At 50.1% G+C, this 14084-nt stretch overlaps 1 protein-coding gene across 2 annotated transcripts in view; it reads right to left on the bottom strand.

Moving 5' to 3' along the window:
* FBP1 (fructose-bisphosphatase 1) overlaps positions 1 to 14084 on the bottom strand; it is a 34556-nt gene that overhangs the window by 15696 nt on the left and 4776 nt on the right. For both annotated transcript variants that reach the window (XM_010348761.3, XM_074395630.1), the window contains one exon: positions 31 to 193. In XM_010348761.3, coding sequence (XP_010347063.1) covers positions 31 to 193 — 163 coding nt within the window. The remainder of the gene's footprint in view (positions 1 to 30; positions 194 to 14084) is intronic.

Raw genomic sequence — 14084 nt, 5'->3', positions numbered from 1 at the left:
AAGCCCTTGACGGGGGAAGCGCAGACCCACCCTTTTCTCCGGTTCCACTATTACGGCATGTTTATCTTCTTCTGACACGAGAACACACGTGGCAAAGGATGACTTTAACATGTTCATGACCAGATCGTTGGAGAGGACATCCAGCTTCTTCACCTGATCACCCGTCACGTTGGTAGAGCCAGCAATACCATAGCTACCGGGGACAAAAGCCACAAAAAATAAGACGTGACCACAGGGATGTGTAGATGTGCCCATGAACCCACCAAACGTGAGTGTTTGTTAAGATGGAGAAGAAAGGGTTCATGCCCTTTGCAGGAACATGGATGAAGCTGGAAACCATCATTCTCTGCGAACTAATGCAGGAACAGAAAACCAAGCACCGTACGTTCTCACTCATGAGTGGGAGTTGAATGATGAGAACACAGGGACGCAGGGAGGGGAACATCATACACCCAGCCTTTCAGGAGGTGGGGAGCTAGGGGAGGGAGAGCATTAGGACGAATACCTAACGTAGATGATGGGTGCAGCAAACCCCCATGTCACATGTGTACCTATGTAACAAACCTGAACCTGCTGCACATGTTTGAACCTAAAGTATTTTTTAAGGGCCGGGCACGGTGGCTCAAGCCTGTCATCCCAGCACTTTGGGAGGCCAAGGCGGGTGGATCACGAGGTCGAGTGATCGAGACCAACCTGGTCAACATGGTGAAACCCCGTCTCTACTAAAAATGCTAAAAATTAGCTGGGCATGGTGGCGCGTGCCTGTAATCCCAGCTACTCAGGAGGCTGAGGCAGGAGAATTGCCTGAACCCAGGAGGCGGAGGTTGCGGTGAGCCGAGATCGCGCCATTGCACTCCAGCCTGGGTAACAAGAGCGAAACTCCGTCTCAAAAAAAAAAAAAAGTATTTTTTAGAAAGATTGGAAGGAAGGAGGACACATGGCCTGGGAGAGCGAGCAGGAAGGGCGGCGGTGCCTCCGGACAGACCCTTGAGAGGAGGAGACGCTACCATCTGCCTCTTTACCTCGAACCTGTCATGGTGCCTGCACACCTTTGTGTTAAATCAGTGTTTCTTGACTTTGTTTTCATTATGGTTCCCCTTGGAAGCTTTTTAGAACATTTTTTCCTCACCATATGCCCCCAAGAAATTGTTTTAATCTGTTTATTGCGGTATGTATATTAGTGCTCTCTACATAAAAAGTTTGAGGGTGTTTCTGGTTTTGCCCACAAAGAACCAATGTGGACCCCCAAAATGCAGCGGATAAATGGATCAGTTAAGAGACTCAGCAACCAAGGAAGCCTGGGTCAGGGGAACCCGAGCTGTGAGCCAAGCCAAGGACGTTTATGGCTTTATAAGTAAAAAAAAAAAACCCAAAAGAAACAAAGAATCAACTGTTCCCACCACCTTATTTTATAGAGGAGAAAACTCAGACCCCAAGACTCCTGTGGGCCTCCCCACAAAGGCAGGGTGGAGGGGAGACGCTGCCTCTGACTCCCAGGCCAGGGCTCTTTTGGTGACACCCTGGGCCCCTGGCAGGAGTCCTAGGGCATGGAAGTTGCAGGGATCCTGGAGTTTTCACTTTTCTTTTTTTCTTTTTTTTTTGACAAAGTCTTGCTCTGTCACCCAGGCTGGAGTGCAATGGCGAGATTTCAGCTCACTGCAACCACTGCCTCCCAGGTTCAGGCAATTCTCCTGCCTCAGCCTCCTGAGTAGCTGGCATTACAAAATTGCGCCACCATGGCTGGCTAATTTTTGTATTTTTAGTAGAGACAGCGTTTGATCATGTTGGCCAGGCTGGTCTCGAACTCCTGACCTCATGATCCACATGCCTCAGCCTCCCAAAGAGCTGGGAACACAGGTGTGAGCCACTGCGCCTGGGCCAGTTTTCACTATTTTTAAGCTACCTGCAACTCAGTAACTGTAGAACTCACAGAATCCAAGTGGCTTGTCCAAACGCAGCCTAGCTTGTCCGACTTAGAGAAGCGGCATAGCCTGGGGTTGCCCTGAACACAGAAAAGAGGGAGATGTCTCAAAGGAAGGAGGCATGCACCGAGCAAGGCAAGAAGAGCCCAAACGTGGGAAAGGGAAAAAAGATGGGACTTGGAAGACACCAGCAAGCGGCTGAAAGTGGGTGGTAAGGGCGCTCGCCTGGGAGCTGATGGTCCCTGCGTCAGTGGCTGTGACTGCTTCATCTCCTGCATTTTCCCAAAACATAACTTGCTGTGTCTGGCTGGGCAAAACTAAGCTGCCCCTACAAACCATCCAAACCCGCCTACCTCGTCCAGACCCACGTGACAGTCTCAGGCGCTAGCTCCAGCTGTCTCCTCGGGCCCACCTGTCAGCGCGTCTCCACCACTCCTGGCATCATTCCCTTTCCAGCCTGCACACCGCGCCTCATCCCACCAGCCCTCCTCCCGCTGCTTCGCTCTTCACCCATCACTCCTGTTTCATGAGTGAAAGCCCAAGACGTCACAGGAGCTTGGAACTGGACCCTGTGTCTCTGGGTTTTCAATTCCATTTCCACATACTCTTTTTCTGACCCCAATGCTAAGGTCAGGGCTCATGGAGGAAGAAGGCGGCCAAAACCCGGGAGGCCGGAGGGACTTGGCAGGGCCCACCAGCCAAATGCAGCTCCTCAGGGGCCCCAGTAGCAGCAGCGCTCTCTCCTTCCCAGCCTGAGAGTTCCACTGTCGAAGTCACTTCTGATTCCAGGGGACAAACAGCATCAATGGAAGAGAAGGAGGGCTTCAAGGCAGAGGCCAGGCTGGGCCTCAGCTCCCGGGCACCCCCCCCGGCCTCCTCTGAGTCTCCCTCCCTTTTGCATGTGTCCAAAGAGGGAAGTGCGGTCCGTCCCCATGTCATCGCATGAGATGACAAACAGAAAAGGCTTAGCACTAATGGGCGCAGCCCGATGGGGACAGCTCAGGGGCCGGGGTGGGGGCTGGGCAGAGGGGCCAAAGGCACTGGGCACGGATGAGGGACTGAGACAGGTACAGAAGGAAAAGCCTCTATCACGCTTTGGCCCAAGTCCCATCTGCTCAGGTACTTTCCTCAGGAACACTCAGGCCATGGTCTCTTTTATTCAAAAGTTTCCTAGACAGCTGTCTGAGTGCTCATTTATTCCACAAATATTCTCTGGGGACCTGCTGTGCATGGGGAGCCGTTCCAGGTGCTGGGGTTATAGTGCGGAACCCAGTAGATAAGACCCCACCCTCATACAGCGTATATTCTATTGGGGTGAAACAAACAAGAAACACATAACGAAATGTTTTGGAATGAAAAAAGGTATGTCAGATAGTGGCAGGTGCTCACTGTCATAAAACACAAACAAGATGACGGGAGAGGGAGATGAGAAGAGAGATGGTTAATTTAGACGGTCAGGAAGATCTCACTGCAAAGGAAGCATTCAAGCTGAATGGTATTTTGAATGTTTTTCATAAGAATGGGAGGAAACAGACCGGCACAGTGGCTCATGCCTGTAATCCCAGCACTTTGGGAGGTTGAGGCAGGTGGATCACCTGAGGTCAGGAGTTCGAGACCAGCCTGACCAACATGGTGAGACCCCGTCTCTACTAAATATATAAAATTTAGCCAGTCATGCTTGTGCACGCCTGTAATCCCAGCTACTTGGGAAGCTGAGGCAGAAGAATCCCTTGAACCCAGGAGGCAGAGGTTGCAGTGAGCCCAGATCGCGCCACTGCACTCCAGCTGGGCAACAAGAGAGAAAACTCCGTCTCAAAAAAAAAAAAAGGAGGAAATGAAAAAGCCCTAAAGGAGCCCAAATAAGTTAGCTAGTAACGACTCCAGAGAAGAGCTGTATGTTAGCAATTTAGCCAAAGGAAACAGTAAGCTCATTTTTCCCATATTTCCAAATGGAGGGGAGTGGGTACTTTGTGCGCATTTATACAAGTAATTTTGTAAAGCTTGAGGTATTTTTCCCGTGATGTCTGGATCCAGGAAGCATCTAAATCCAGAAAGAGGAGATGGGGGGCGTTGCGGGAGTCCTTGTAAGGCTGGCTCCGATTTGTGGCACTCCTGAGCTAGCCCCGCAAGCCAGGGAGAGACAAGTTATCCCATAACTGTGTCCCAAACACAGGGGCACCATGACTTGTTTCGTGAGATCAAATGAAAGTAGGCTATTTCCTGTTGCTCTGGACTGCATTTTCCAAAATTGCAGACTCAGCAGTCGGCCAGATTAAAGTGAGGAGCAACTTCTGTTGCCCTAGATCATATCCTGGCCTACGAGAGGTTACGGTCGTGGTGTCCGGGGGGACACTTGGCAAACCAGGACCACCAGCCAGCCCTCCCCACTGCCACTCCCAGAGTCTCAGATGGCTCCTACCCCTGGCACACCAAGGAACCAACACGGAGAAGCCGAGGGCCACAGAAGTGGTACACCCTGTTCCCAATGGGAGACTTGTGGGGCCACACAGCCCTCTGCAAGGATGCATGGCACAGGGCCCTCCGCACCTGCACAGACAGGGCCGTCTGCATCCGCCAAGCCACGCGGGACCCTCACTGCCTGCACAGACAGGGTGATCTGCATCCACCAGACCACACGGGGCCCTTAGCACCTGCACGGACGAAGCCACCTGTGTCCACCAAACCATGACAGGCAGGCAGTGGGCTCTGTCTGCTTCAGGTTTCCATGACACCACTGGGTGGTGACAGACGTGTTAAGCTGGTTCGTGCCCCTTTCTTGGGAACGCCTCTTCTCTTTATCCCCCACCCCCGAAGGGTCCCTCCCCTCTTCTAGCAGGAAGGACCCTTCTCCAGCTATCCCCCAGCTGTCTTTGAAGCATAAAAGACACATGAAGATAGATGACGGTGGGCCCCTCCAGCTCAATGTCATGTACGTTGTAACTGTGCTAAGAAGCCTTGCAGGGAGGCTTCTCCTGATTAACCCAGGCCCTACGAAAACCTTCCAAAAAGCCCAGGAAAAAGATCCTAAGGTGGAAACAATGGGTCAAGAGGATAAATCCCCAGCTGCCAGCCAACAGCGCTGCCACACTGACGGCAACGATGTCCGGCCTGCGCCATGTCCCTGGGTCTCCTCTGAGCTAAGCTGGCCGCACCCTGTGCTGCTCACACCGCCCCTGTCACTCCTGTCGGGGTTGCACGGCCACAGTGAGCGAGGTCAGGGCCAGACGCAGGCTCCAGCCAGCCTCCCGCATCACCGCTCAGGGACCCTGAGAAAGGTTCAGATGTCCCTGAGGTAACACATTTCCACGGGTCAATGAAAGCCACAAGCAGCAAGGCTTCTGTGATTCTGACAGAGGAAAGAAGCCCTCAGGGGCATGCCCGAGGAGCTGATTAGCTGAAGAGCACATGCAGTTTACTTTCTCCATAAGCTTTTAGAAACCCCCTTAGAAATAATAAATATCCGCCGGGCGCGGTGACTCAAGCCTGTAACCCCAGCACTTTGGGGGGGGCCGAGGTGGGTGGATCACGACGTCAAGAGATCGAGACCATCCTGGTCAACATGGTAAAACCCCGTCTCTACTAAAAATACAAAACATTAGCTGGGCATGGTGGCGCGTGCCTGTAATCCCAGCTACTCAGGAGGCTGAGGCAGGAGAATTGCCTGAACCCAGGAGGCGGAGGTTGCGGTGAGCCGAGATTGCACCATTGCACTCCAGCCTGGGTAACAAGAGTGAAACTCCATCTCAAAAAAAAAAAAAAAGAAATAATAAATGTCTGCCTGATGATCAGTCATCATTCCTCAAAGGCCCTGAAGGACAGAGAAACAAGAGCATTCACTCTATATTCCAATCACCACCTAGAGAAGTCGGGGTCCCCTGCCTAGACTCAGTAGCAGGTGTGGAGCTCCGGTCCTGGCGAGACAGTCCTGAGCCCTAGAGAATGCAGTGGCTGCAACCCCCGGCCTGAAGTTCTAGAAAGACTCCAGGAGAGTCCAGCAGAGTCGGAAGCCCGTCCTGCCTTGGAAGGTGTTTCCAGGAGGCAGCTATGAACCCGAGGTGATGACACCAAGTGGAGCCTTTCCATACCACCTGGCCCCCTTCCAGATCAGCTCCCAATCTGCCGCTCTCTGGGGATGGGTAAGGCAGCAAACGGGGCTGCAGGGATTTGGGAAACCATCATACAACCCTGTCCGACAAAGCCTTCCCCAGCCTTCCCCTTTCTTACAGCTGAAACGGCCAAGACATGGGCTGAGCGGAGCGAGCTGGGAGCCTCTAGGTTAGCTCCCTTCCGCCACGTTCCTCCCCTACTCCCTGCTTCCCCCGCTGCCAGAAAAGGAGTCAGTAGCAGTCGGGCTGATCATGCAGCGGCAGGGAGGGCAGTTTTGACTGAGCCAGTGACTCGATCTGCCGAGGAAATGTTTTCTGAATAAAAGTATCACAGAGGTGGCCGGGCATGGTGGCTCATGCCTGTAATCCCAACATTTTGGGAGGCCAAAGCAGGTGGCTCACTTGAGGCCAGGAGTTCTAGACCAGCCCGCCAACATGGTGAAACCCCATGCCTACTAAAAATACAAAAATTGGGCCAGGCGCGGTGGCTCAAGCCTGTAATCCCAGCACTTTGGGAGGCCGAGGCGGGTGGATCATGAGGTCAAGAGATCGAGACCATCCTGGTCAACATGGTGAAACCCCATAGAGACTAAAAATACAAAAAATTAGCTGGACATGGTGGCGCATGCCTGTAATCCCAGCTACTCGGGAGGCTGAGGCAGGAGAATTGCCTGAATCCAGGAGGCGGAGGTTGTGGTGAGCTGAGATCGCGCCATTGCACTCCAGCCTGGGTAACAAGAGTGAAACTCTGTCTCAAAAAAACAAACAAACAAAAAAAAACCACAAAAATTAGCCAGGTATGGTGGCACATGCCTGTAAACCCAGCTACTCAGGAGGCTGAGACACAAGAATTACTTGAATCCAGGAGGCAAAGGTTGCAGTGAGCTGAGATCACACCACTGCACTCTGGTCTGGGCCACAGAGAGAGACTCTGTCTCCAAAAAAAAAAAAAAAGTTATCACAGAGGGGAAAGGCAACAGTGTGAGGTTTTCTCCACCTTTTCTGTGTTGGTCCTAAGAGGAGAAATGGCAGCGGATACGGAGGAAAGTGGCTGGAGGCCTCCCTTGGGAAGTAGCAGGCAGCAAGCCAGAGGACCAGCACCTGCTGGGGCCAGAGAACCATTGGCTGCTACTGGGGGCAACAGAATTTAAATGCCCCACAAGGAGGCCAGGCCAGCTGCGCAGAACCCCAGAGCCCCGAATCAGGGCACAGCGTTGCACAAATGTCAGCTACTTCCAGGCATGTGTGAATCAACAGCTGGCTTTCAAACCATAGCCAAAAATTCTAGAACATAGGCCGGGCGCAGTGGCTCACGCCTGTAATCCCAGCACTTTGGGAGGCTGAGGCGGGTGGATCACGAGGTCAAGAGATTGAGACCATCCTGGTCAACATGGTGAAACCCCGTCTCTACTAAAAATACAAAATATTAGCTGGGCATGGTGGCACGTGCCTGTAATCCCAGCTACTCGGGAGGCTGAGGCAGGAGAATTGCCTGAACCCAGGAGGCGGAGGTTGTGGTGAGCCGAGATCGCGCTGTTGCACTCCAGCCTGGGTAACAAGAGCGAAACTCCGTCTCAAAAAAAAAATATTCTAGAACATGCTTTTTTTTTTTTTTTTTTTTTTTTTTTTTGAGACAGAGTCTCGCTCTGTCACCAGGTGCCAGGCTGGAGTACAGTGGCATGATCTCGGCTCACAGCAACGTCCACCTCCCAGGTTCAAGCAATTCTCCTGCCTCAGCCTCCCGGGTAGCTGGGACTACAGGCGCGTGCCACCACATCCAGCTAATTTTTGTATTTTTTAGTAGAGACAGGTTTTCACCATGTTGGCCAGGATGGTTTTGATCTCTTGACCTCGTGATCCACCTGCCTCAGCCTCCCAAATTACTGGGATTGCAGGCATGAGCCACCACGCCTGGTCTAGGGTATGCTTTTAAATTGCATTGCTCCAGAAGACCCAGATATTTGATTTCCATATATCTAAGTTGAAGCTGAGATTTTCCTGAGAATAGCAAAGAGAATAATGATGAGGAAACACTAATCATAAGTTACACTATATTTATATATAATTTAAAATCTCGTTCCATGTTGTATCTTAAGTTTACAAAACAAGTATATAGTTACATGCAATCTATTGGATAATTTTAATTAAAGGTTTTTTGTTGTTGTTTGCTTGTTTCTTCGTTTTGAGACAGAGTCTCACTCTGTCACCCAGGCTGGAGTGCAATGGCGTGATGTCGGCTCACTGAAACCTCAGCTTCCTGGGTTGAAGCAATTCTCCTGCCTCAGCCTCCCCAGGAGCTGGGATTACAGGTGCTTGCCACCACACCTGGCTTATTTTTAGTAGAGGCAGGATTTCTCCATGTTGGCCACACTCGACTTGAACTCCTGACTTCATGATCCACCCACATTGGCCTCCCAAAGTGCTGGGATCACAGGCGTGAGCCATTGCACCCGGCCAAAGTTTTTTTTTTTTTTTTAATATAGAAAAAGCAGAGCTGATTAGCATGGGTCCTGCTGGGGCCCCTCACAGATCCATGGTCAGTAAATAGACACAGCTGTTGATCTGGGGGCAGCTTCTGGAAATAAAACCACAGCTGCTTGGAAGAACTAATTCATCTCTTAAGCATTAGCCTAGAAAATGGAAACCTGTTAACTGATTTGGGTGGTTAGGCCAGATAATTAAAGAAATGAGCATGGATCAGAGCCCAGAGCTGAAGACACCAGCCTCCAGGAGATCCTCCATGGTGCCAGGAGCCTGGAAAATGTGTGCAGGAGTGAGACATCAGCATCCGTGACATCATATAACCCCCGCTCCTGGGGTAGAGTGGGGAGGGTCTATTCTCTCAGCCCCCACTGAGAGAGGACCAGGAGAGCCCATAGGCATGGAAACATGACTTTTGTGGATGGGGCATTGCCTTCATGGCCTTAGGAATGGCCCACTGTCTTCTAGGAGCTGCTGGAAGGGAGGGCACAGACAGGGCTGCCACCCCTGGAAATGCCACCTAAAACCCTGATCTTAGAGCACTGGGCCCAACCTGCTTTGTACAAGAATGTCAAGAGTGGAAGGCCTCTGAGCTCTGGCAGGTCACCCGTTGGGCCATCCTGAGGACAGCCAGCTCCCACGCACAGCCCTCCACCCGGGACATTCACAATTAGAAACTTAACAGGCAGCCTGAGGTTTTTCTAGTGAGGTCTGAAGAAAAATCGCAGGGCACCAGCTAAACGCTGAGTGTATTCTCCGAGGGGACTGAAACTCTTGCATAAGCATGGCACATCTGAATGTGCCTCTGGAGGAAGAAAGACCTACCAGTTCTTGAGCCTGGAAACAAGAGTATTTTTGGTTCACTATGTATCCTTAGCACCTGTAACAATGCCTACACATAGTAAGTTCTCAACGTGAATGAATTAATTTAGAGGGTAATAAAAGGATCCAGGAATTGCTAAGATCATAAACTCCATTCAATCCAGTGGTATTTTGGTAATGCTGGCCTGCATAACTTCTACTATCCAAGACTCCCAACCCCTGAAAAAAACCCCTCCAGATTAGCACAGCTTCTTGGTAAAAGTAAGTTTGCGGAGCAAACACAGCATTAGACAAATGCATTGGCCTTTCCCTCCGCCCAGTTCATCAGGAAACTAGAGCATAATGGTCAAGGCCCCAGGCTGGGACTCTATACTCAGCTCTGATTCATGCTCAGCATCCCGGGAAAGTCATTTGGCACCTGTGACCTCTGGTCCATCTGCAATATGGGAACATAGTGTGTCTGCTTCACAGTCTACAGAGGGGGATAACTGAGTTGATACAGGTAAAGTGGTCAGAAAAGTGTCAGTGCATAGGCACGTGTGCAAGAACTGTTACCATTCCCACCCCTAACTCCCTTGGCATCACATGACCATGCGGAGAAGCAAGAACTCAGCACCAGAAAGACCCAAGTTCAAATTCTGCCTTTGCTTCGTACTGATGATGTGACCGCCATCAACTTGTGCAAAGTCCCTGAGTGGCTGTTTCTGGCCAGGACAATGAACGTGGCGCACCGAGTTCACGGCGCTCCCCACCAAGGCAGACACATGGCTCTTAACAGAGCCCCACAGGCATCCACTAAGTTAAGCATCGGTTGACTTGGAGGTTTGGGGGAAGGGGAGGTATCTCTAAACCAGTTTTGCAGGCAGCATCTTGGAGGATGGCCAATATGGAACTGGAAAAAGGAAAAAAGTGCTCCAAGCTTACATTTGATAAAATCTCACTGGGGAGATTATTTGAGATGGTCTTGACATTTCGCTTCAATTTTACTCAAATTAGTTCGCCCTGCAGCCCAAGTGGAAAAGCACCAGGCAGGGATGAAGCCTCTGCGACCTTTCCCTTCCCAACCCCAGAGGCATGAAGGAGCTCTTCCTGGAGTTTGGGGAGCAGAACTCCACTCGAGAAACTGCCTATAATATCTCTTCTTTACTGTAAACCTCACTGAAAAGCTTAAAAAGCTCTTAGTCATTTTAGTTCATACGATGCAAAACACCTTAGAAGCATAGGTTAATGTGGCCAGTACTTTGAAATCCTTGGAAATTTTTATGACATTTTAGCATTGTTTTCCAGGTTTGCAAATGGTTTCTCGAACAGAAGAAACCATTTCACGGCCATGGAGTTTGTGACATTGAACATGCAGATTGGTGAAGACTGGGGGAGGCTGCCTTTCACAGCACCTCTAAAGCACTGAAGGACCCACGGACTGGAGCCAGAGACTGCCAGAACTAAAGCCCTCGACGGCTGCCTGAATCTGTTACTTAGGACCGTCTCCTCCCGAAGTCCCTCTGACTGAGGAACGCCATTGTAGCAGCAACGCTTCACACAGCACACAAAAAAACCAGACTCAGGTTCAGAACACCTGGCTCAACAAAAAGGGAGGGAGATTATTACGTAATTCTTATTACCAAAGTCAAAGGTAACACTGGCTTGTTATTGCTTGATTTCGTGGTAATCAACCACGGAACCTTGGATGTTGCCCATGGGAACATCCAAGAGTTCAGAAATACATTGAAGAAGAGGCGCTAGTGAGAGCTGCTTTCAAAGGTCACAAAGACCTGCCTCTGCTTAGATGCACACGGGCCCAAATGGGCAAACAGGATGGCACGTGGCTGGCTGCGCTTCTTTTATGGAAATGAAGTCGCAATTCACTCTGGTCATGTGGAGAAGAGAATTCAAGGAATGTAAAATAAATCTGGTCACGTTCCTAAAAGCTTAAAATCAAAAACTGCAAATTCGAGGATAAGACTAAACATGTTATTAGTTGACCTGTCATTCTAAAATCAGATCTGAAGCTCTTTATTACTTCTGTCAAACAACTGAGAGGACCCCATGTGTAAAAGGAACTCTTCTGAGCACAACGTGAGTCTGGCGGGAGGACATTTCCTGCGGCTGCTCTTGGGTGCAACATGGTTGTAATATGTAACGTGCTAGCCTGGATTGTCTCCCTGCTGATCGCATGCAGGCTACTATACTACTGCTAAGGAATGAAGAACAAAACATTCAAATAAAAGTTGACCAAAAAAACATAAAATAGCCTTCGGGAAAACAATGATATTAATAACATGGGTACGAGGTTAGTGAACTCCATTCATCCTCATGTAATTCTCTGAAGTTGAAAACAGCTGTCTCCGTGTTACAAGTGGAGAAACAGGCTCAGCGACGTCACATCAACGGCCCAATCCTCACAGACACTGAATGGCGGAGCCAGGACTCGATGCTCAGCTCCATCTCTCTCCAGAACGTGCTCTGAAGCCCTGCACATTTCTGTTCTGCTGAACTGGTCCAGACCTCCTCCTCTTTCCTCTGCCTCAGGGCGAGGGTGCCACAACAGGCAGGCACATCCAGCTAGACAGCAGCTCCCAGAAGATCACCCTCTAACATCTCAAGTTCAGCGTTTCCAAAACATTGGGATCATCTTCCCTCCGTCCCCGGACTCTAAAAGCCAGCTCCTCCTTGTTTTTGTTTCTGTGATGTTCTGCTTTGCGGTGGCACAGCTGTGCTCAGTCACTAGAACCAGTGATTTCAGAACCTCCCTCATGGCCCGTCTCATCTCATCCATGCTCAGACTTCTTCCAAATCCTTCCTCTCCCCTCCAAGGCTGCAGCTCTCTGGCTACTCAGCTCACACCTCCCCCTTCCCACTGGTTTTCCCATATCCAACCTTTCCCTCTTCCACTGTGCTTCCAGCCACACCTCCAGATTTGTCTCCAATCACACAACAGCCCCACTCAAAAACCTTTCAAAATCCTTCATATCTCTCTTTACATACCCCCAAAAGTGTAAAACGCTCGCCCTTGTCATTCGATGCTTCCCCAGTGAACGCACAATTTCACATACACGAAACACCCCACCACGAGTACTCCAAGCTCTGGTCAAATTGAGTGGGTAACTTTTCCACAAACACTTCCCACCTCAGGACACCTCCCTGCGCGACCGCCAGCCTGAACTGTGGTCCCGCCTCCAGGCCTTTTGCTGCCCTGTACATGCCCGTTCTTGGCACTCCATGGTTCTTGGCGCTTTGCCCTGAATGGTATTTTTGGCACCTCTATGAAAGCATCTTTCAAAACCTCTAATGCATATTCTAAGTGATTATGACAAATATTTTTTCCTACAGAGTAAGCTCTGTGTTGCTCTCATCTTCTAGAACTTTGTATGTGGTGGATATTCAGGAACATTTTGTTAAATTGAATGGAACCAGTGAATTCTTCAGAGGGTGATTTGGAAATGGAGACAAAGGAAAGTCAACTGCACAAAACGAAAAAAGCCACTGGAGGACCACTTTCTCCAACGGAATGCCAACAAAGGGGACAACACTCCGATTTGACGGTGGAACCATGACTTCATCTGCCTGACCTCAGGCTGCAGACCGTTCTGGATCCTCACCGATTCTCCCTTCAGAGCTGATGGGGGAAAAAGGCTCACAGGGCACACTTGCCCAAAGCAATGGCTCCTTGGTATCTAAGCCTGAATTCACATCAAAAATACAGGCTGGCCAACATGGCTAAACTCCATCTGTACTAAAAATACAAAAAGTAGGCCAAGTGTAGTGGCTCACGCTTCTAATCTCAGCACTTTCGGAGGCCGAGGTGGGTGGATCACTTGAGGTCAGGAGTTCGAGCCTGCCCAACATGGCAAAACCCCATCTCTACTAAAAATACAAAAATTAGCCAAGTATGGTGGCTCAAGTCTGTAATCTCAGCTACTAGGGAAACTGAGGCAGGAGACTCACTTGAAGCCGGAAGGCAGAGGTTGCAGTGAGCTGAAATTGCACCACTGCAGCCTTGGCAATAGAGTGAGATTCCCATCTACAAATAAACAAATAAACTAAATCAAATCAAATACAAATACAAAAATTAGTTGGCCATGGTGGTGCACTCCTGTAGTCCCAGCTGCTTTGGATGTTGAGATGGGAGATCGCTTGAGCCTGGGAGGCAGAAGTTGCACTGAGCTGAGATTGCACCACCGCACTCCAGCCTAGGTGACAGAGTGAGGCCCTGTCTCAAAAAAAACCAAACAAAAAAAGTAACTAATGGATGAGATTTAAGGTTTGGTGAATTTTAATTGATTTCTTTTTTTTTTTTTTTTTTTTTTTTTTTGAGACGGAGTTTCACTCTTGTTACCCAGGCTGGAGTGCAGTGGCGCGATCTCGGCTCACCGCAACCTCCGCCTCCTGGGTTCAGGCAATTCTCCTGCCTCAGCCTCCTGAGTAGCTGGGATTACAGGCACACGCCACCATGCCCAGCTGATTTTTTTTTGTATTTTTAGTAGAGACGGGGTTTCACCATGTTGACCAGGATGGTCTCGATCTCTTGACCTTGTGATCCACCCGCCTCGGCCTCCCAAAGTGCTGGGATTACAGGCTTGAGCCACCGCGCCCGGCATTTTAATTGATTTCTAAAAAATAAAGAAAGAGATGTGTGGTGTAGCCAAAAGAGCCCCAAGTTGGGCTTCCTGAGACCCCAGCCACAGGCCAAGTCACCTCATCTTCCTTGGTCTCTGGGTCCTCTTCTGTACAACAAGGTAATAGACTAGGTGAC

The sequence above is a fragment of the Saimiri boliviensis genome, chromosome 2 (assembly GCF_048565385.1).
Source record: "Saimiri boliviensis isolate mSaiBol1 chromosome 2, mSaiBol1.pri, whole genome shotgun sequence".
In the NCBI taxonomy this organism is placed as follows: Eukaryota; Metazoa; Chordata; class Mammalia; order Primates; family Cebidae; genus Saimiri; species Saimiri boliviensis.
Note: the sequence above shows the minus strand (reverse complement) of the source record. Positions and strands in the feature narration are given on the sequence as shown.